Genomic DNA, 23,860 nt, shown 5'->3' with positions numbered 1-23,860 from the left:
TGATCGCACAGAGAGAGAGAGTGCAAGGATTAGAACTTCAGTGCGGGACATAGGTCATATGATTACTTAGTCATCACGAAGAAATAGAAGTTGAAATAAGTTGCTTATTCATTTTTTATGCTGAAGGTTCTTCACGTTTGTTGTTATTAAAGTTACTAAATCAACCAAGAAAACGAAAGCATATATTGAATCGCATTAAAGGTGAAGCATGGAAGAATATACTATCAGAAGAACCTGTGATCACTACAAAAAAGATGCAGACAACACAATAGGTGCCAAAAGCCCCTCTAGATGAATTTAAATGTCAGATGATCGTATAAATAAATCATAAATCAATAATATATTTAGAAGATTGCTTGCAGTTTCAAATTGGATAATTTATTGAGCAGAACAAAATAAAAGGTGCTGCACTCGTTCTGCCTATACGCTGATAAAAAGGCATGAATGCCCGACAATGTACATACCAGTGCTCTTTCCATTGAAGTCATTCATTGAAGTATATTTATGTCGCTTTTGCATATTGTATGCATGCATTTATGTATACAGTCTTATTCTTGCAAAAAAATACATCAACATTTGAGGGGAAAGTGCCACCATAAATCATGTTTTACGTTCATGCGAAAAACAAAAAAATATGGAAAAAAACTGTTTCCACTGTTTTATTTCGAATGTCTACCATTTATGGTTCCAGTATTGGAATTCTGGGCTAGCACTGCAGACGCAAAGCAATAAATTTACGTGAACTCAACTGCAGCTCAACTCTTCTTTTAAAGAAGTCAAGTTCCCTCTTCAGGGAGGCAGTGCGTTCTTGTTTGAGATGGTATCGCTGTTAACAATACTTCACCTCCTTCACTGCATTTTTCAATTTTGTGAAGACATAACAGACTCATCTTCTGATTCACTACTGTCGTCGAGAATTTTCTGCCTGCGCCTCTTGCTGGCCTAAACATAAAAAGATTCCCAAAATGCAGTACAGATGTTTGAACTATACACAGCACATCCCAGAAAAAGAAAAGGTCAAATTTCACTAATCTTTCATTGCATTTTTGACAAACCCCCGTTAAATAGGTTTTCATCATAATTCAACACAGTCACTGTCAAATATAGTTACTTGTAAGAAACACATCCATTTGATCTTGAAATTATTATGATGCATGCAACTGACACTGTAGTAAATCAGTTTGCTAACATACTCATCAACCCATTAGTTGCACCAAAAGGCTGGAACACACATGCAACTTGAGAAGAGACTACAGTTAGTGCAACACTTTGTCTAATGTCTACAGCGGAGTCAAAAAGCCAGGAATCTTATATCATAAGGACGATTCGCCTGTTGCAGAATATGTAAAACGATATGTGGTTAATTTTAGAATCGTCACTACCTATGGTGAAATATTACCTCTCTGCCAAATGAAATAACGTGCACCAGGTATTGCACGTGCCCAAGTCTGATATTCTGTTTGGCTCCCTATGGGCAAATTCATTCTCACCTTTGAGATAAACATGGGCAGGTTGTTAAAACTGGTAACCTCTACTAATGAAGTGGGATTACAAATTGCCACATGGCTTCTGCTGCACAGCAGCCTGTTGTCTTTAAAGGCAGGGTCAAGGAGCCATGCATTGTTACTGATTGGAAAAATGCAGACAAAAGGAATGCAAGCAGTATTCCACCTCTATACAAGCCAGAAGAATCCAGAGGTTTTTTCTGACCGCACAGAATTAAGTGGAAAAGAAGTATTTGAATTTAGAAGGTTGAAGGTGTGTAATGCTGTAATCGCATCAGAAAGGTACAGCAGACATGTCAGGATAAATAGCACAGCTGCTCTCTTGGCTGATGGCACATATGCTAGAGCCAAGAGGATCACTTGCTCTTCAGAACCCATTTGAATACACACGAAAAAACACAAGGGGCGAGGAAGAAACCAACAGGACAGAGCGTGGAACTGGTTTATTACAACGGTCCATCACATTTATACAATCATCGCAATCACACTGTAAACTGACAAACAATCATCACGTAACACTGGTGCTATGGTGTGTACGGGACATCATGTCATGAGATCTCCTTATCAGAAAAGTTTGTCGAGGTTTTGCTGGCACACGAGCTGGATTCCATCTTAATACAAGAGGCCTCATATACTTCTCTACTTAGTTTAGGCGATAACTTATTCAAGATTGTGGTATCACGGAACCGAGGAGTGCAACCACTGCAGTGGCGACGATGGTCGGCCACATGCCCTACCCACGCCAATGCACCTACTCCTGCTTGGTGCTCCAGAAGTCTGACGTTTATACAACGTCCAGTTTGTTTAATGTAGTTTTTGCCACACGACAGGGTATTCGGTAGATGACCCCTCTTTTGCACGGGACAAATCTGTCTGCGTGCTTGATTCCACATTCTTCCTTGTGGCCTCCCTGCACCATATTGCACAGGCCGGCCAGATTTTGTGGTGCGGTGAAGACCATGGTAATATCGATGGCAACGGGTCTCTTGCGTTGTGCTTCTTCCCTGCGGTGGTGCTCAGGTACGCCCCTAGCTTCACAGGCAAGGGCGTCTAGCACAGAGGTGATAAACTTGCAGGAATAACCAGCAAGTGGTTTCATGCAGTTTTTCTCGCGCGGTTTCGAGATGCATTCTACTATTAGTCCCCAACTAGGCTGAATTTCTATATATTTCTTCAGAACAATCTGGTGAAAACTGGTTCTACATTTTGTCCAATTCATACCATGTTCACTCTTTTTCGTGAAATTCTCCACCGTGTTTAAAAAATTACAGATTAAACTCTACATGTCGATAGAATTGCATAACCAGGTCTTATGTGTGGCCTGCATGATCTCAGTGATTAGAACCGAGAGTGCACTTACTCACCAGAACAAAATAGTCACCCTGGTGCTGTACTTGACCGCAACCTAGCTCGTATATTGAAAACCTAATTGTTGCAAGAATATTTAGGAAGGAAAAAATATGAGGAATATTCTGCATTTTATGCCGATACTTCAAAATTAGCAAGCTACATTGGAAGTGCTGTGGCACTAAACAATGAAAAATGGCCACAAATCGGCTTGCAATTAGAAAACTGGCGGGTCCCCGGTGGCACTGGGGTCGATCCCCAGCACCTCCCGAATGCGAGGCATAGGCTCTACCATAAGGCCAATTTCCGAGCGACGTTGGCATCAGTGGCAGTGAGCAAGGTGATCCATATGCTGCACAAGCTCAGCACAAATAAATCAAGAGTGAACGTTTTCTGCAAATGCTACTCTACAAATTAAGCTCTATACTCTGTAAGCTTTCAACCAACATCGTTGAAATATTTAGCCTATGCAGCAGTTGTACGGCCCAAACAAGTGTGCATGCACTCTTTGAGACTCTAATCGAAATAATCTTTCCAATACACTAAAGCAACACAAAACTGTTTCGCTATAGTTAATCTTCTCTGCTTATTCTTATCATGAAGTGTCCCCGAATTAAAACGCAATGTTCATCTCACAAATTTAACTAACAGGTCACACTGAAATACTATGTCCGTACTACAAATGCTATTATCATGTTCTGCATGAGTATGTTATCATCCCTGTCTACAGCACCTTCAGCCGCATGATCCATGAAAAGACCGCACATGTCCTCCGCCTGCCCCCACATGTGCACATCTGTCTTCATTTGTTGTGTGCACTATGAAAGACTGGAATGACTTGCCCAGCCACGTCTTGCTCCATATGCTGACCCCATCACTATTCGAATCATCAAATATGAAATTAAGCAATGTACTTTAGGCTGTATATATATATATATATTGTAGTATAAGACGTCAACTGGCCTTCAACCAAGAGGTCCTTCAGAAACCAGGAATCTGGTAAGGGCACGACACAGAAGCGTCTTTAGCGTTCGGCACGTCGTCAGCTTCTTCAACAACACCCACATTGTGTCGTCGTCTTCTTTTGTCACCGGCCGCTGGCACTTCCCAAGCCTCATTTGTGTCCAACAACAACCCCCGGGCGAAAAGGCGCCATCCTGGCAACTGGGAGGATACGGACGGGCAAATTATGAAGAGGCGAGGATGAGGGGATCGTAGTACAATTTAAGGCGATCGACGTGGACAATTTCACGGCCATGGTGACGGTGATCCGAGGACGGTTGGTGGGGCTCGATGAGGTAACTTAAAGGAGAGGTTTGCTGGATGATGTGATAAGGCCCTTGATACTGGCTTACAAGCTTCGAGGAGAAGCCGGGACTGGAAGACGGGACCCATAGCCAGTCCAAGGAGTCAGTAGGGTGAGGCGGAACAAGAGCGGATGGGTCACGGATGCTTTGTGGTGCTGCTGGGCTTCAGACGTGAAGGAACGGGCAAGTTGACGACATTCATCCCCAAAAGCAAGAACACGAGAGCTATTCTCGAATTAGACTTAAACAAGGCCTTTGACAACGTGTCACATGAGACCATCCTCACTAACCTATCGAGGCTAAATCCAGGATTCAGAACCTTGAATTACATAGGATCATTTCTGGACCAAAGGACGGCAGAGATATCGCTCGGTGGGGTCATCTCGGATCCTATACGCATGGGCTGTCGGGGGACCCCGCAGGGTTCGGTATTCTCGCCGTTCTTATTTAACCTGGCCCTCGTAGAACTACCGAAACACATCGATGCTATTCCTGATCTCAGACACACTTTCTATGCCGACGATATTACCCTCTAGATTACGAAGGGGAATGATGGGGAGATAGAAGAGACCCTACAAAGGGCAGTCGATACCATAGAAGCCTACATTAAAGCGGTAGGACTTGAATGTTCTCATCCCAAATCGGAGCTCCTAATTAAAATAGACATTCCGAGAGGACAGAAATCCAGCCTCCCGCCAGCCAACATAAGCATGCAAATGCAAGGATAAGTGATTAGACAAGTGCGATCCATCCGAATCCTTGGAATGATAATCCAAGAGAACTGCCAAAATACCGAAATAATCAAAAAATTAAATGCCTCAGTTCACCAAACTATAGACAATATATGGAAAAAATAGGTTTAAAAATCCTTCAAGTGAAAAATGAGGTAAAAGAGATGCCTTTGATCTGTAGCAGAAGGAGAGAGAGCGAGGAAAAGAACTGCAACGCAGGATTTAGGTCATATGATTAATTGGGCATCAAACAGAAATAGAAGTAGAAATAATTTACTTATTAAGTTTTCAGGTTGAAAGCTCTTGCTGTTTGTTGTTATTAAAGTTACTCAAGTAAGAAAACTGTGTAAAACATATATTGAATCCCATTAAAAGTGAAACGTGGAGGAATGGAGGTGTGTTCACTATAAAAATGATGCAGAGGACACAATAACTAAGTGCCAAAGCTGCTCAAGAAGATTGAAATTCAAAATTTACAAAATCTTTCATAAATCAATAACATGTTCGGAACAGTGCTTGCAAAGTTCCAATTCAGGTATTTATTGAGCAGAGTAAAATAAAAGGTACTGCACTTGTCTCTACGTATGTTATTGTTGAAAACGCATGGATTCAATCTGAAGTGGCCTTGGTGCCGAGGTTTCTTTCCTTGACGTGGGTGTCCGATTTGTAAATGCGAGGACATCGAAGCCGACATTCACCATTTGCTGTGTTGGGACTGCCCAGCTCGCAATTTAGCCTACAAGGATCAGGCACCTCAAGGTTAGTGCGCCTTTAACCGAGCAACCCTGTTTCATATAGCATGGACGCAGGAACCATATACCATCGTTCATTACTGGACTTTGTGAAATCGGCTAGCCTTTTTCTATTAATTTAATCATTACTGCATCCTCCATCACCCCTAGCCCAAATTCATGCCCTGAGGCAATATATCATATTTTATGCTCATGTGCAAAAAAAAAAAACACTTTCCAGTGTCTTCTGGTATTTTCACCCGTGTAAATTTTCTCATTGGAGAAAGTGCACTTGTGGACATGCATGTCTTGTGTTTTTAGATTTTTAAAAGAAATGCTAACAAACTGAGATTTTAAGCACCTCAGAGGTTTCTTTAAGGTAAACAATTTATATAATTTGATTGGGGCGTGATAGTAGTCGCTTATACGTACGTTATAAAAGTCAACGCAAGACAACACGTGTGCTATCTTGTCAGCGACGTTTGGTCTTTTATTATTACTCTGCATTAAACTGCGCCCAGGATAATTATCTTTTTACGGAAGTTTCTATATGTTGCTGAAAAGGGAACAGAGCTCGCACCCTAGGGTACAACTAACGCCTTTCCCAACAACTAATGCGCCGAAATCCATAACATTTGCCGAAGCAGAACGTTAGCGCCTACAACCGCAACGAAGCGTACGCTCTAAACGATCTCCTTGCATATCGTTACCTATTCGCGTATTCTGGAATGAAGCCTGGACAAGGAGCCATATTTTAAAACTCTGCGCATGATCAGGTCCTTGTTGCAAAGGCCCTGGCCATGCAAAGAGTTCACGATACGCGTGACATGCGTTGCGCCTGCTGGCAGTGAGCTGGACGCGTTCTAGTACTGTGCATTCAGCATATAAAAAATTGGGTGCTATGCATCAGCGGAAAGTAGGTTCAAGAGAGTGGAGTAGTATCTCCACGTACGATTTCTATTCAAGCAGCACGCAGTGGCAATGAGTAAATAATCGCACGTACAAGCTCAGCCAGCTATAAATTTCGGATATAAAATTCAAGCATTGCGCTTTGTCGGGATCCATATCGAAACCAACAGCATCGAAATTCGGTTTTGGTTTCAATCGCTCTGTAAGGTCACAACTGACAGCCATTTTTTAGTAAACTATACCTTGTGTACAGATCACACTTTGCTGCGTCATTTAATTGAGGCTGTCTACATGGTTCTTATGATGTTTATATTTAAACGTGTCCACGCCTAGCGTGCAGGCAGGATGCAAGCTGCATTGCGGGCGGCATCAACAATCGCACAAGTTTCGTGCTTTGCCAGTTGTGGCAGTTCTTCAATTCGTTGTTTACATATTCGGTTTTCGTGTCTTGTGGGGCTGTTTGAAGAAGTTTTGCAGAAGTAAATCCGGCTGCCTATAGAGCAAGGGTAAGTGCGTGCGACCCGATGGACGTCACTTTTTCAGCGTGCGCTAGTGAGGACGCGCTCCGTCTTTGTGCGCGCTTGGACAAATGTCGCCGCACTGTCAGGAAAGATTCGGGCTTGTTAACGCCTTCACCGGTAACATGAAAGCCGCAGAAATGTCCAACCAAAATAGCATACGAATTTGCTCTATTGAAGCCGGCCGGAGCTATCTCTTTAAACCTGTTATGCTTAACACTTGCTTCGGTGGGCAAGTGGACACAACGGGGACCTTGCGCTGAAGTTTGCGGTGCCGATTGCAGCGCCATAACACACTGCCTAGCGGGAAGAGCAAGAGGTCTCCTCGATTTGGATGGAATTTCGGCACTAGTTCATAAAACTGCCGTGTCAGTGTAGTGCCAGCTCTTGCGGCGCGAGTGTAGCCTGACACTAGTGCTGTCGGTGCAGCGGCCAAATCGTGTGCAAAAGTGCAGAAACTTTCGTCTGCTGCGGCCATGTGTTGGTGTTTGTCGCGTGTTTTCACATATGCGCGAGATTGTGCTTGCTGCATTGAACGCTGTGCAAATTTGCTCGAAGTGGCACATCTCGTGGAGCGGCTCTAAAATTTGTTAATTCCAAAAGTGGTGAAGAATTTGACACCGTTCTTTCCGTTGCGTTGTACAAAGTGGCGCAGACCGATCGACCGTCACTGATTCAACGGGTACTTTGAAGAGGCAACAATGAATTTGAGAGGTTATTCAGATTACCGCTTGAGACGATCTTTTACAGTCCATACGCGTGATTCAGGCTGCTTCCGTTCTATCGAAAAATGACTGCGGTTGTCCGCTAAGAGTGGCCTGATCTATACTTGAACTCAACTCAATCGTGTTCACTTTCGGTGGACGGTGACGGCGACGTGACTGTCAGAGGCTAAGTGGCAGGCGAAGGTGTGGGCTGACAGCGACCTCAAGCCCAGTCGCTGCCTTAAGCGGAGGTACTGATGTCGCAGCGAGTCACAAACGTTGCGATCGCCCACGTAGTATAAAACATCTCACAATCTGCACCTTACACTTACGCGCGTACACAGACACGCGTGCGCATACCCACACGTACGCGCACTGTCATTTCAGCTATTTGGTGAGGGCCCGGCGCGGATGCCGCATCTTTCACGGGTACGCGGCCGTCTCAACCATGGTCTCAACGCCGCTCACTAAAACAGGTATAGCCACCGTAGCATGGCCGCTGAGCCGTCTGCTACGGAGCGCGCCAAGCACCTTGCATTACTTTCACGAGAAGAGAACTCGCCAGGAGGCTAGTGCAGCAGTGCAGAAGAACTCGTGCAGCACGAAGCCAAATCGAGTGCCAAAGTGTAGGTGGCACTAGCTGCACTGCCAAATCGAGTGCGAGAGTGCCGCACTTCCTGAACTGGTGCAGAAAGTGCAGCCAAATCGAGGAGACCTAGGATGTTTTGGGTCGTACTCTTACTAATTTTCCGTGCCGCCTTCAGGTGCTTATTGGCGTGAGCCTCCGCACTATGTCGAAGGCGCACTTGCCGTGCGTCGGTTATTTGGGCTATGCCGAGAGAAGCTAGGCAATGAATGCTGTCAGCAAAACGCGGGTATCTAATCGCGCAGAATGTGTTCTCGCGTTTGCAGTTGCCCAAGCAGCTGACAAAAGCAGTTTTGAGTCACCGAATGGAATAATTGCAGTGCCACCTTGCCAGCGCAGGTTCCCCATAGGCCACAAAGCTGTAATTGGCATTAATTTATCTAAATTCATAACCTACATGTCTTCAGCCACGACAGCGCAGGTTCTCCATAGGCCACAAAGCTGTAATTGGCATTAATTTATCTAAATTCATAACCTACATGTCTTCAGCCACGACCATCTCACTAACTGGGTCGCCAGTTAGCTCTCCGCGCCTTATTTCTCTTGTAGCAGGCCTTAGCAAAGATAGCACGTTCGTGGCGATCGCCCCTTTCACATTTCTTATTGGATTTTTGCGTCCTTCTATGTCTGTAATCGCATAGCAAATGCAACACTTAGATCTTTTGCAGTCTATAGCTTTGTTGTAAAAATGGAAATGCTTTATGAATTCTGTGGTGGTATGTGTGATAACTGTTTCGTGGTGCATTATCGTGACCTAATTGTGGAAGCTGGTGAACCATATCCCTATGGCAGTACCTGTAGCTAGCAGTTTGTGCTGAAAACTTGTAGAAACAGCTACTAGTTAGGCATGTCACCAGGCTTTTTTCATATTGTAGTCCGTTTTGTCCATGCTCACATGGCATACAAGTATAAAATCCTTATTCCGCGTCTTAATAGCCGCTACACAGGACTGAAAAAGGCATAGTACTCTTCGGTTGCACTATATTGTCTAGTTTAAAGTGAAGGACTAGTCGCCGTATTGAACAATGTTGGTGTCGTTTTTCGTCTTTTTGTTTTTGCTGGGTCTGTTTTGCATTCTCGTTTTGCAGCCATTGCAGTAGTACCAGTAGCCTGGGGAAAACATTCCAGAGGAACTGCAGCCAGCCATGTTGAACCATAGCTTGCTGCTTCTATCCAGTAAAACAGAGTACTGAAGGAGCAAGTCTCCCCTAGATAGATAACTATTGGCATCCTCTTTTATTCAGGCCAGTGGTGAGAGGCGCCTTGCCTTGTAAGTTAAAGTGTCGAATTGTTTTATTTGTTTTGTACTACCCCTTCCTTTTTTCAGACTTATAATCCTGTTCTGTTTATTTTTTGCCATTCATGGCAGTTTTTCATGTTCAAAGCTGTATTCCTTCAATTTCTGTGATGTTTCGTGCTGTTTCTCCTTTCTGCTTTTACATCACATGTTAATTTTTCTTTCGCTACCACTGAACCCGGAGGCTATTGGAAGGCTGACTATCTTCTCAGCGTTCCTGTTGATATGGGGGGGCTGAACTGCCTTCAGGCCTGGAGCCCCAGTGCCCATCCTGGGAGTACGGCACGGCCAGGGCACCACCCTGCAGATCCGCTTTCGGGTGCTACAACCACCATCCCATGTGACTCTCTACAAACTCCGACTGCCAGTATGGCCAGCCCTGCCACGCCCTATCCAGTGCAGTCACTGCGGCCGCCTCGAACACGCGACTGCCACCTGTACTCACCCCAGGCACTGCCGCCGCTGCGGACGCCAGCACGGGATCGGTGCCTGTGATGCCTCTGCACCACGGTGCACGAACTACAGCGAACGCCATCCAGCTGACAACCCGGCCTGCCCATGTTGGCAGGAGGAACGACGTGCGGCAACAGCGGTTGTAGCCGCTGCGGAGCCTGTGTCATGGAGGGCCATCCGGTCGAACCTCCGGACAGGGGAGAAATCATATGCCCAGGCCGTCAGGCAATCAATGGCAGACTCCCCCAGGCCACCCCTGCAGGCCCTGCATCCCACGACCCCTCGACATGGCTCAGGACCTTCCCTCCCCCAGACCGGCACACCGCCTCTCCCCCTGAGCGGCCAGCAGGAACAGCTGACGACGACCTTGGCTGTAACCCTCCAAGCCCTCAACAGCATTCCACCCAGCAGCCAGCCAGCCACCACTGAGCATGGTGCAGGCCCAGCAGCGTCAACCAAACCACAATGGCTAGCCTTCCACGGGTGATTCCCAGACCACGGCTCCTCTAGTGGAACTGCCATGAGCTTTCGTCCCCGTCTCTCCGATCCCCACGACCGCTTCTGGCTGGAGGAATATGACGTCCTTTCCCTCCAGGAGGTGTACCTTCTGCGGAACAAGCTTCACCTGCCTGGCTCCATCGGCTATGGTCGCAGGTCCAGCTGTCAGCAGCCCTCCTGTTTGGCGGACCCATGCTTAGAGGACAGCCATCCTCCTGGACCTTCCCGGGCAGCTATCTTCGTCCACAGGACTCTGGCCCAGATGGAGATTTTGGTGAGTGATGCGGTAGTGGCCCCCATGGAGTTCGTCTGTTTGAGGGTCAGGCTGGGTCGGGTTGATACTGGTGTGGCAAGTGTATACGTGCATCCTCGGACCCCTTATGATGCCGAATCCTTGCCGCAGCTGGTCAGTCTCATTGGCGGCGACTGTTTTCTCTGGGGGACTTCAACGCAGCACACCCGCATTGGGGATAGCACAGGGCGGATCTTCATGGCTGGGATCTAGTTCTGGCTCTTCGCGGTACTAGGCTGCATGTTTTCTACACTGGATTCCCAACGTTTGTCTGTAGAGGGGGCGTCCGCATGTGCATTTACCTCTCCATTGGGTCACTGTGATGTGTTTATGGATGGCACCCCTCGGCAGACCCTTGGGGTTCGGACCACTTCCCTGTCACTCTGGCTCCCAAACCAGGCAAGGGAGAGGATGGACGGAGGTGCAAGGTTGTCCACTTGGACAAGTTTAAGGATTTTCTCCGCAGCTGCCCAATGCAGGACGACATCCTGACACATGTGGCCCGGTGTGCCGAGGCAGCCAAGGTCTGCTGCGAGGTTCCCCCAACCAGCCCGTCCCAGATCTCCACTTCCTCCAGCTGAGAGCTCAACGGCGCCGGGCGGAGCGGAGGGTCCTCCGCACGAACAGGCCTGAACACTGGACCGAGCACAACTGGCTGTATGCGAACTACCGTTGGACCCCCAACCGATGCCGCAGTGAGTCGTAAGAAGAGATCTGTGCTTCTCTGGTGGCCGCCAGGGTGAGTGCCAGGGCCTGGTGCCTGTTGTGGTTGCTACTGCAGCCTCCCATCCAGCGGGCTTCCTACCTGGCCATCGCAGTGGCTGGTGGATTCGCCTACCACCAGCTCTCTGACAAGCTGGCAGAGGCCCTCCTCCCTCGGGAGCTTCCTCCTGCTGGTCTCTACCCCAGTTAAAACAGCATCCAGACAACCGGCAGACATGCTGCTGCCATCACGGCCATCTGCTCCACGACTCTCACGAGAGGGGAACTCACCTCTGCCCTGCTCATTCCTAGCACCGCAGCGCTCCTAGTCCAGATGGCATCATGTGTCAGATGCTCCGGAACTTTGATGACACCATGGCAGAGAAGCCTCCTGCAGACATATTACGAGTTCGGGACAAGAGGCTGCCTTCCGGAGGTCTGGCGCACAGCCCTGGTGGTCCTGGTCCTCTAGTCTGGCATGCCACCTGTTGGCCTGCAGTCATACAGGCCGGTCTCACTAACATCGGCCCCAGGTAAGCTCCTGAAATCTATGGCCTTGGGGAGACTGGAGTGAATCATCACCTGCTTCCAGCCCGAGCAGCAGTCTCGCTTTCAGAGGCACCGCTGATGCCATCTCAGATATCGTGTTCAGCCTCGAGGAGGCACGTCGCTCCCACCATGTCTTCTGCCTCACACTCCTGGATGTGAAGGGGGCATTTGTTAACGTCACCCATGAGGCAATCCTCGAGGCTGTGGACTGCCTTGGTGCCACTGGCAACCTCCGGGGGTACATCCAGGGCTTCCTGACAGGCCGCACGTGCTGTGTCCGGGCAGGAGGCGCTACCAGCATCCCTCAGGTCCTCATCAGAGGGGTCCCCCAGACTAGTGTGCTGAGCCCCATGCTGTTCAACCTGGTGATGACCCAGCTGCCCTGCTGCCTTCCTGATGGCCTGAGACTCCCCGTTTGCATTGCCATCAACGCAGATGACATTGCCCTTTGGTGCTGTTTTCCATCTGTGCCTGGGACTTCCCCAGGGCTCCCAGGTCCCTGCTACACTTGCAGAGGCTGGGGTGTGGCCTATAGTGCTGCAGGTCCAACTGGCAGCATTTTGACATGTTGGGTGACTTCATCTCGCCCCGGACGGACGCCTTCTCCTGGAGCGCTTCCTCAGCCACATCCCCATTCACGGAGGGGGTAGATTGCCCTGGCGCTCGAGCAACTGGTGGAAGGGCAACCAGAGCGCCTTCCTCCCCCTCCACGACTGGACCTGGGCCACCGTTTCTGGGTGCTCTTGCCACCAGACCAAAGCGCCTCACCCCAGCAGTTGGCCTCCCAAGGCAGCAGCGGTGACCCTGGAGGAGGAGTTTATTTTTTTTTTTTATCATACTGTTAGTCTCACTGGGACGGTTACAGGAGTGGATTTATAAGCAAGGTACAAATTAACAGACAGTAACACAAGGGTCAGCAATAAGGTTTAAAGAAACAAGATAGTAAAGCATCAATAAACGACCACATCGAGTGCGGCATAGTCAACGGAAGATAGTTCGCTATTCTGGTCTTCAAAGCATGCGTTCAAACACATCCAAAGCAGTACAGGTAATTGACCCAACATTGGAATCCGTATTAGCAAAGGCCAGCCTTACAAAGAACCAGGATGGAACCATCCTGTTACATTCCTTCATACAGTAAGCTAGGTACACAACGAGCGGGCAACAACAAAAAACCAATAAAGACTGTACATGATAATCAGGTTTGGCTTGTTGATAGGACCGATGAGTCTGCAAGCTCAGCGAACTTTTCAAATGAAGCCTGAGCAGTTATAGATTTATCCAGGCCATTCCATTCTCTTATGGCTTGGGGGAAAAAGGAAACGTAATGTGTTGTTAGCACAAGAATATTCAATATTTTAAATTTATGCTTGTGACGTGTTTGTTTAGAATCATTAAAACTAATGTAAGTAGAAGGATCCATGTTGAATGCATTATGAATTAATTGATAAAGAAACTTAAAGTCTATGGAGTGTGACGCAGCTTGATAAGGTGTCTAGGCCTGCGCAGGAAGGCAGCTCTGTGGGAGAATTCGTGCGCCGGTACGTGTGGTAGATAAACCGAACAGCTTTTCGTTGAACTGATTCGAGCATGTGTACATCTTTTTGCATATACGGAAACAAGGTGACGTTCGCATATTCTAAGATTGGACGGATAAGGACTTTATACGCGAGTAACTTGGTATCTTAATTTGCAAAGCACAAGGCGTGTTTAAGGAAGTATAAACTGTTCATTGCTTTTTTGGTAATGTTTAGTACTTGGGCTTTAGAGCTCAGGTCATCAGAAATAATCACACCAAGGTATTTCTTTTCAGTTACTGTTTTGAGAACGCCGTTGCCCGTGCCATAAGGGAATTTTTGTTTTCTTATTTGCGACAGATCACTACAGATTTTTTCAAATTGATTACCATTTGCCATGTATTGATTACCATTTGCCTGTATGACGTTGCCCAAAGCTGTGTTTAACCTTACCTGGTCTGCTTGAGTGTTTATTTTTGATATAGCACGCAGCCATCTGCAAAGAGACGCACCTTCATATTAACGTCATATGTTATGTCGTTTATGTCTAAAATGAACAAAAATGCTGCTAGAACAGAGCCCTGCAGCTCACCTGAAATGACCGGATTGATATCAGGGGCATGGTTATTGTATTGCACATATTGTCAGCGTTCCGATAAGTAGCTGGCTATCCACCTCGTAACGGGACCATGACCAAGTATTTGTTTAGTTTGAAATTCAGTTTAGCATGTGCCACACGATCGAAAGCTTCTGAGCAATCGAAGAAAATTATATTAGTTTGACTTTGGTCATTGATTACCTGTGCGAGGTCATAAAAAACTCTGGCCAGTTGGGTAACAGTAGACGAACCTGCTCTGAAGCCATGCTGGTTTTGGTGAATGAAGTTTTGAGTCTCAGTATGTTATTTAAGAAATTTTAATAAGATGTGCTCAAGAATTTTGTAACAGGTACGTGTGAGGGATATAGGCCGGTAAGTGGACGGGGACGTTACGTCGCCTGATTTGTGAATGGAGACAATTTTGGCTATCTTCCATTCAGCGGGCAGACAGCTGTCCTGAAGTGACTTAGAAAATATGAGATAGAGATATTCACTGATTGGTTTGGCATAACGCCTAATTCAGAATTCCATCAGGACCACAACTCTTCTTTTCATCAAGGTTTAACAATAGAGAAATAATCCCAGGTACACTTATGACCGGAGCGCCAGAAAGTTGTGTTGACTCGTTACTATGGCACAGTAATGTTCCTAAAACATCATTGTCGGCGGTGAAGATCGATTGGAAGTAATTGTTAAATAGATCAGCTTGCTGCTTCCCACCTGTAAGCGAACTAGCAGTAACATTCTTTCTGTTTACATACCTCCAGTACTTGGCCGGGGAATTTTTAATGAAGTTGTTAAGCGTAGTGCCACAAAATCGTTTTCTACCTTCGAGTACTTTATTCTTTAATTTTTTTGTTAGCGAACTTATGTTGACCCTTAGTTCTCAGTTTGCTCGTTGCCTATCCCGTTGCCTTAACCTATTAATTTTTCGCTTCATGTGGATTATTTCTCGAGTAATCCACGGATTGTGCTTGCATGTTTCCTTCTTTCTCAGAGGGATGAAATTTGTGATGCAGTGCATCACATGCTCTTTAAGTTGTACCCGCAAGGCGGCTGACTGCACGCAGCTGTTCGTGTACTGGTCGGACCTCATGGGGGCCTGCCCGTCTGCTGCAGCTGCCTGCATTGGCCCCTCATTGGGAGAGAGCCGCCAGGCCAGGCTCCCATTCCTCCCATTCCTCCATCCTGAGCTACTCTGTTCCTCCCGTGGCTGCTCCATCTCCCTTGCTTGTATCCCCCCAGCCACGTTGGAGCCCCGGTCAGTGAGGCTGCTGATTCCTGGCCAAGGCAGCCCATGGAGGCTGTACTCTTCTGCAGTGGTGCCCCTGGATGCTGCCAGAGCCATCACAGAGTGGCAGCTGCTACTGGAGCACCCCAGGGTTGCCCAAGGGACACCCCCACAACTCCTGCTGGACAAGGGGATGTGATGGCAGAGGTCCCTCCTTGTTCGGGTTAGCTGCTCATGGACCGGGTCTAGGCTCCATTGAAAGGGTTTGGTCCTCACTGCAGATTGCTGGAGCCACTCGAAGGAGACAACAGACCATGTCCTCCTCGAATGCCCCACCTTTGTCGTCCACCAGGCAAATCTGGCCTCCAGATACAGGGACCTAGGACTACCTTCGGACCCGGCAAGTGCCCTTCTTTTTCTCACCGGCCCCAATGCTTCCAAGGCCCTCTGGTCTGTCCTTACCTTCCTGGAGGACACAGGCTTGGACGGCTATTGTTAGCACATTGTCACTACAACACGGCTCTATACTCTCTCTATTTCCTTTCTCCTTCTACCTATTCCCCTCCTCTCCATCTGCACACCGCCACTGGTGGTGGTGACAACTGATCAGTCACAGGCCCGTGCTCATTTCCTTTCCTCTTCTATTCAACCTCTTACTACTACTATGAGCATACATTCAGGATGCAAGCTGCATTGCAGGTGGCATCAACAATCGCACAAATTTCATGCGTTGCCAGTTGTACAGTTCCTCAATTAGTTCTTTACATATTTGGTTTTCATGTCTTGTGGGTCTGGGGAAGTGTGTGCGACCTGGTGAACGTCATGTTTGCAGCGTGTGCTAGTGAGGACGCGGTCCGTCATTGTGCGCGCTTGGACAAATGTCGTCGCACAGTCAGGCAAGACTCGGGCTTGTTTATGCCTTCACCAGTAACATAAACGCCACAGAAGTGTATAACCACAACAGCAGACGTACTTCCTTTGGTGAAACCTGCCGGAACTATCTCTTTATACCTGCTGTTTTTAACACTTGCATCAGTGGCCAAGCATACACAATAGGCCACAAAGCTGTAATTGGCATTAATTTATCTAAATTCATTACGTACATGATTTTAGCCACGACCATCTCAATAACTGGGTCCGCAGAGAGCTCTCGATGCCTTATTTTTCTTGTAGCGTGCCTTAGCAAAGATTACACGTTCGTGGAGATCGCTCCGTTCGCATTTCTTAAGGGATGTCAGCGTTCTTCTATCTCCTTAATTGCACAGCAGATGCAATGCTTTGCTCTTTAGCAATCTATAGGTTTGTTGTGAAAATGGAGATGCTTTATGAATTCTTTGGCGGTATGTGTGATAACCTTGTTCATGGTGCGTTACCGTGACTTGTGGAAGCTGGCGAACCATATCCCGATGGCGATACCTGCAGCCAGCAGTTTGCGCCGAAAACTGGTACAAACAGCTACTACTTAGGCATATCACCAGACTTTTTTTTTCATATAGAAGTCCCTTTCTCCTTGCTCGTGTGGGATACAAGTATAAAATCCTTATTCCAGGTTCCAATAGCAGCTACTCAGGACTGAAAAATTCATGGTACTCTTCGATTGCACTAAATGGTCTAGTTTAAAATACAGGACTACCTGCCATATTGAACAATGTTGGTGTCGTTTCTCGGCGTTTCGTTCTTGCTGGGCCTGTTTTTTGCGTCCTCGTTTTGCAGGCATTGCAGGAGTACCAGTAGCCAGGGGAAGAATATTCTAGAGGAACTGCAGCCAGCTATGTTGAACCATAGCTTGATGCTTCTGTCCAGTAAGGGAGGAAGTCTCCCCGAGATAGATAACTATTGGCATCCTCTTTTTATTATGCCAGTGGTGAGTGCCACCTTGCCTTGTAAGTTAAAGTGGTGAATTGTTTTATTTGTTTTGTACTGCCAATTCCTCCTTTCAGACTTTGAATCCTGTTCTGTTTCTTTTTGCCATTCATGGCAGTTTTTCATGTTCTAAGCTGTATTCCTTCAATTTCTGTGATGTTTCGTGCAATTTCTCGATTCTACTTTTACATCACCTGTTAATTTTGCTTTCGCTATATCTGAATCCCAAGGCTACTGGATGGCTACGTTCTCGCTCATATCTGGTTGAGCAGGTTTGCAGTCTACCAGAGCATGTTTAATATTTTCTGCACTGCTCCTCGATGCTGCACAAATATCTTCCTGATTGTACATTCTTCTATATATTTCCTGGTTCTAAGGCAAACTGATCTTGCCTCAAGTTCATGGATACTGACCCTAAAGTTATATAGTGCTTCCTTCCGGATTTCGGTCTGATCAGCTTTGTATTTGCGCCTTCATTACTTTGTTCTCATTTTTTTCTGCACTTGTACTCCGTTTCATATTGTCACGTAGTGGTGACGGCAGTCGAAGCAGCGATGAAGACGGACGAAAGGGTCTTCTAAAAGAACTGCTTATTGGGCTGACTTGCACCCAAAATGGACTGAATCACTCGGCGGCGGCGAAGCGACAAGCGTGCTCGGCGGTCGTCGAACAGAATGCCCGCCGCTGTCGGCCGTGCTCAATTTAAAGCTGATAGCGAACATTCGAGATAAAGGGCGCAAAGTTACTAGAACATTCCGGAACAACGTAGAATCAGCTTTGCCTGGCTGCGATCAATCGAGATAAATCTAGTCGCGTCTTGCGTCGCAAACAAAACGATAAGGTGGTGTCGTGGCAGATTTGAAAAACGAACAAACACTGGAAATATTCGCGGCATTACTCCCCTCTCAAAGAAGCATCTACCCGATGCATTAAAACAAATAATGCGACTAGTAAGAGAAAAAAACGGATCTTGCGAAAATAGAGCATGGAAATGCAGCGGCCTTTAGCGCGCATAATACGGCTTCAGACGGACTACATGGACAACTTCTGGTCGTACGCGGCGTCGCTGGGATGCAGTCATTGCGTCAGTGATGACTTCATAATCCAGTTCACCCAGCCGACGAAGAACCTTGTACGGGCCGAAATAGCGGCGCAAAAGCTTTTCACTCAATCCACGGCGGCGAATGGGTGTCCACACCCAGACTTGGTCTCCTGGCTTGTATTCCGCGTTGCGTCTTCGTAGGTTGTAGCGTCTGGCGTCGGACCGCTGCTGATTTTTGATCCGTAATCGGGCAAGCCTTCGAGCTTCTTCTGCGCGTTGAAGGTAGGTGGCAACATCGACGTTCTCTTCTTCTGTAACGTTGGGCAGCAGGGCGTCTAGCGTGGTCGTGGCATCCCTGCCATGGACGAGCCTAAAAGGTGTCATCTGGGTGGTCTCCTGCACTGCGGTGTTGTAGGCGAAGACGACGTAAGGCAGGATGACATCCCAGGTTTTATGTTCGGCATCGACATACATAGCGAGCATATCGGCGATGGTTTTGTTCAGGCGCTCGGTCAGTCCGTTGGTCTGCGGATGGTATGCAGTTGTCCTCCGGTGGCTGGTTTGGCTGTAGCGCAGGATGGCTTGCGTGAGTTCCGCCGTGAATGCTGTTCCTCTGTCCGTGATGAGCACATCGGGGCTGCCGTGTCGAAGAAGAATGCACTCCACGAAAAATTTGGCCACTTCTGCTGCTGTTCCGTTCGGTAGGGCTTTCGCCTCGGCGTAGCGGGTCAGGTAGTCGGTCGCTATGATGATCCACTTATTTCCAGATGTTGACGTTGGAAAAGGGCCAAGCAAGTCCATGCCAATCTGCTGAAAGGGTCTTGTGATAGGTTCAATGGGGTTCAGAAATCCTGCTGGTCGTGTGGGAGGAGTCTTTCGTCGCTGACAATCTCGGCATGTTTTCACATAGTGTGCGACATCGGCAGACAGTCGGGGCCAGTAATACTTGTCTTGAATGCGGCGGAGGGTGCGAGTAAACCCGAGATGTCCAGCTGTCGGCTCGTCGTGTGAAGCCTGTAGAACTTCTTCGCAGAGACAAGTAGGTACAACAAGGAGGTAGGCTTTTTTGTTCGCTGTAAAGTTCTTCTTCACAAGGACCTCATTCTGCACACAGAAAGAAGACAGTCCTCGCTTGAATGAAGCGGGGGGTGAAGAAACCTTGCTTTCCAGGTACTCGATGAGGCCTGTTATGTTGGGGTCCAAGCGTTGCTGCTGAGCAAAAGAGCTTGCGCTGATGGGTCCCAGGAAGGCGTCCTCATCGTCGTCCAGCGGCGGTGCATCTACAGGGGCTCGTGAGAGGCAATCGGCGTCAGTGTGCTTGCGTCCGGACTTGTACACGACGGTGACGTCAAACTCCTGGAGACGCAGACTCCATCGAGCGAGTCGGCCAGAGGGATCCTTCAAATTGGCAAGCCAGCAGAGCGCGTGGTGGTCGCTGACCACCTTGAACGGCCGTCCGTAGAGGTAGGGGCGGAATTTCGACGTAGCCCAGATGATGGCAAGGCACTCCTTCTCAGTGGTCGAATAGTTAGCCTCGGCCTTGGAAAGGGAACGGCTAGCGTATGCGATGACCTTCTCCAGCCCGTCACTTTTTTGAACGAGAACGGCGCCTAGTTCCACGCTGCTTGCGTCGGTATGAACTTCAGTATCGCCGTTTTCATCAAAATGCGCAAGGATCGGTGGGGACTGTAAACGACGCTGAAGTTCCTTGAAGGCTTCTGCTTGCGGCGCTTCCCATTTAAACGGCACGTCTGCCTTCGTCAGTTGGGTCAGGGGCTCGGCGATGCGCGAAAAGTTTTTCACAAATCGTCGGTAATATGCGCATAGTCCGAGAAATCTGCGCACTGCTTTCTTATCTGCCGGCGGTTGAAACTGTTCAATAGCAGCTGTTTTCTGCGGGTCTGGGCGTACTCCTTCCTTGCTAACGATGTGGCCTAGAAACAGCAGCTCTTCTTAGGCAAAGTGGCATTTCTCTGCTTTCAAGGTTAGGCCAGACGACTTGATTGCGTCTAGTACTGTTCGAAGTCTTTTGAGGTGCTCTTCAAAGTTCGAGGCGAAGACAACGACGTCATCTAAATATACCAGACAAATCTGCCACTTCAGGCCTGCCAGCACTGTATCCATTACTCGCTGAAACGTCGCTGGTGCGGAACAGAGACCAAATGGCATCACCTTGAACTCAAACAGCCCATCCGGAGTTATGAATGCTGTCTTCTCGCGATCTCTTTTGTCGACCTCAATTTGCCAGTAGCCGCTCTTGAGGTCCATCGATGAGAAATATTTGGCGTTGCAGAGGCGGTCCAGTGTGTCGTCGATGCGGGGGAGGGGGTAGACGTCCTTCTTTGTTATGTTGTTCAAGCGGCGGTAATCCACGCAGAATCGAAGTGCGCCGTCTTTCTTTCTCACTAGAACAACCGGTGCCGCCCATGGGCTGTTTGAAGGCTGGATGACATCGTCGCGAAGCATTTCTTCGACTTGGTCCCGGATGGCTTGTCGTTCTCGCGGAGACACACGGTAGGGGCTTTGACGGAGAGGTCGGACGTGTTGATCCGTTATAATGCGATGCTTGGCAATTGGCCTCTGTCGCACCTTCGGCGATGTCGAAAAGCACTCACTGTAGTTTTGAAGCAGATTGCGGATCTGGTCTTGTCTGTTCCGGTGCAGGGCTGGGTTGATGTCGAAAGTGGGCGAGTTCTCTTGGTCAGGCGGATCTTCTGCGGAGGGGTCGGAGAGGGCGAAGGAATCTCGTACGTCAGATATTTCGTCGTAGAAAGCAATCGTCGTTCCTCTGTTAATATGCCGGTATTCTTCGCTGAAGTTAGTCAGCAGTACTTCGGCCTGGCCATTGCGGAAATGTGCGATGCCTCTTGCGATGCTGACTCCTCGGTCTAGTAGCAACTGCATGTTCCCCTCGATGATGGCTTCAGTGTTTATGGCTTTCGTGGCGCCTACGATCACGATAACGCTTGAACGGGGTGGGACGCTCACTTCTTCCTCCAGGACACTTAGGGCAACGTGATTTTCCCGAGTTTTCATCGAAGCGATGGCTTCGTCCGTCGAAAGCGTGATCAGCTGTCCGAACGGATTGCACAGGCAGAGGAACGACGATTGTACTGCCGAGCCCGGACGTCGTGGGTCTTCTCAATCGTGCAGGCTTCTTGCATGAATTCCTCGACTGTTTTTGGCGGCTGGCGGACGAGGCTTGCAAAGAGTTGTTCTTTTACGCCACGCATTAAAAACTGAACTTTCTTTTCCTCGGTCATCCCGGGGTCGGCGCGGCGAAACAGGCGCTTCATCTCCTCGACGTAACCGCGGACGGGCTCATTCGGAAGCTGGATCCTGGACTCGAGGAGTCGTTCGGCTCTTTCTTTCCTCACGACACTGGTGAATACCTTCAATAGTTCTCTCTTGAATAGCTCCCATGTCGTAAGGGACGTCTCGTAGTTTTCGTACCACGTGCGTGCGGAGCCATCCAATGAGAAGAACACCTGTCCAATTTTTGCCGCATCATCCCACTTGTTGAATGATGCCACGCGCTCAAATTGATCCAACCATTCTTCAGGGTCTTCGCCTAGGGATCCATTGAAAGTTGGCGGCACCCGCGGCTGCTGCAGTATGATCGGTGTCGACATCTTCGGCGAGGTTGTGGTGCTCGTAGCCGCGTCTTTTCGCTGTCTTGTGCGGTCCGGCAATTTCCCGAACTCAGGCTCCTCTCCCTGGAGACGTCGGCTGGCTCGCTGAGCTGCTGGCTCGTACTCGGGTGCGAAGCGCTCAGGGCTCGCTTCACGACTTGAAGGGGGCGTCCGGAACATGGAAGGCTACCCAGCACCTCCACCAGATGTCACGTAGTGGTGACAGCAGTCGAAGCAGCGATGAAGACGGACGAAACGGTCTTCTAAAAGAACTGTTTATTGGGCTGACTTGCACCCAAAATGGACTGAATCACTCGGCGGCGGCGAAGCGACAAGCGTGCTCGGCGGTCGTCGAACAGAATGCCCGCCGCTGTCGGCCGTGCTCAATTTAAAGCTGATAGCGAACATTCGAGATAAAGGGCGCAAAGTTACTAGAACATTCCGGAACAACGTAGAATCAGCTTTGCCTGGCTGCGATCAATCGAGATAAATCTAGTCGCGTCTTGCGTCGCAAACAAAACGATAAGGTGGTGTCGCGGCAGATTTGAAAAACGAACAAACACTGGAAATATTCGCGGCAATATATAGCTGGCAACGCTGCGAAGAATGCGGAAGTAGTCTGTTCATGAAACCATACTCCACCACACATATCAATCGTTCTTCTCAAAACTCAGATGAGTGTTAGGACGAAAACTAAGAGCAGTGTGAAACGAAGTGGAAACTGTGAATCGCTCAGTGTGCAGGCTTTCTGGCTGTAATTTTCACTGAGTGAACCACTTTTCGGACACGGATTGAGCTTGAGTGATTCACCCTGCCAACCTGTACTTCGTCTCACAAGATGTTTGCAGCACTACGGAAGGTAGAGCTCTCTCGTCCAATCAGGGCTGCAGAAACGCAGAAAATAGTCCCTCGAATATTTTAGGAGTGTATGACTATTAATCAAAACAATAAGCATTGCAACTAAAAACATGATTTGGACAGGTATATTTAAATGGTAGGGAGTGTTTCAATCACTGGTGAAATTACCAGACAAAGCCCGTACGGACACAGCTCTGCGGAGGCCTGCCGCGAGGTAGTGATGCGTCGCCACTTTCCAACATGGCGTCGGACGAGTCTGTTGTGTCTCCTGTGTGCTCTACACCGACAGTGCGCTGTTTCCCCAAACAGGCGAAGCAGGTGGCTTTAAATGTTCTTGAAGCGCTTCGCGTCGAGTGCGGGGGCAGTTGGAGTACAAATGCGCTCATCAAGAGGACGGCAAAACTATGGCCTCCGAGATCACCCGATGAAGAGCGAGCGCGTGCTTATAATCTCGGAGGCTTTAAGTGTGGAGGCGCAGGTCGCTCCGAGGGCGCCAGATGGCGCCAGGTGCCCAGCAGCAAAGCGCAAGCCTGCCGTATCGGGACCAATCAGCGCGTGCTCACAGCTCGAGCCACAGGCGCGTAGGAACACACTAATGTAGTGCGCGCCATCCTGATTGGACGAGAGAGCTGTACCTTTCGTAGTGCTGCAAACATCTTGTGAGACGGAGTATAGTCTCATATCGCCTCGTGTAACTTTTGCTTCTCGAAGACTGGATGAGTCACAGAGCGAGAATGTGGCAATAGGTAAAACAATATCCAAGAGGTGCCAGCCGCGGGAATTAAGTCTTGTCGCAACAAAATATTCTTGTGTTCATGTTTGTTGTTTGGCGAACAACTTTCTGGGTGCAGACTTAGCCTGCGTGAAGAGGCGAGCTAGCTTTGGCAGCATTGCCTTATTTGTATGAAATGGAGTTTAGGAGTCTTGGTT

The 23,860-nt window shown here is 48.3% G+C and overlaps 1 protein-coding gene and 1 long non-coding RNA gene across 2 annotated transcripts; both read left to right on the top strand.

Annotated features, from left to right (window-relative positions):
* Positions 1–6,854: 6,854 nt before the first annotated feature.
* LOC144103549 (uncharacterized) lies at positions 6,855–16,034 on the top strand. The gene is made up of 3 exons (XM_077636242.1): positions 6,855–7,036; positions 15,550–15,758; positions 15,817–16,034. Exons 2-3 carry the CDS (start codon positions 15,602–15,604, stop codon positions 16,032–16,034), a joined length of 375 nt encoding a protein of 124 aa, XP_077492368.1. The 5' UTR covers positions 6,855–7,036; positions 15,550–15,601.
* Positions 11,484–11,952, top strand: LOC144103916 (uncharacterized). The gene is made up of 2 exons (XR_013308371.1): positions 11,484–11,633; positions 11,720–11,952. It is a non-coding gene; the product is annotated as an uncharacterized LOC144103916 (long non-coding RNA).
* Positions 16,035–23,860: the final 7,826 nt, after the last annotated feature.

This window comes from Amblyomma americanum, chromosome 9 (assembly GCF_052857255.1).
Source record: "Amblyomma americanum isolate KBUSLIRL-KWMA chromosome 9, ASM5285725v1, whole genome shotgun sequence".
Taxonomy (NCBI): domain Eukaryota; kingdom Metazoa; phylum Arthropoda; class Arachnida; order Ixodida; family Ixodidae; genus Amblyomma; species Amblyomma americanum.
Note: the sequence above shows the minus strand (reverse complement) of the source record. Positions and strands in the feature narration are given on the sequence as shown.

Excerpts from the sequence above, each read along its gene's own strand:
- LOC144103549 (XM_077636242.1), top strand. The coding sequence starts at position 15,602 with ATGGAGGCTGTACTCTTCTGCAGTGGTGCCCCTGGATGCTGCCAGAGC. Across the intron at positions 15,759-15,816 it reads AGAGGTCCCTCCTTGTTCGG|ATTGCTGGAGCCACTCGAAG; the intron begins GTTAGCTGCTCA and ends TCCTCACTGCAG.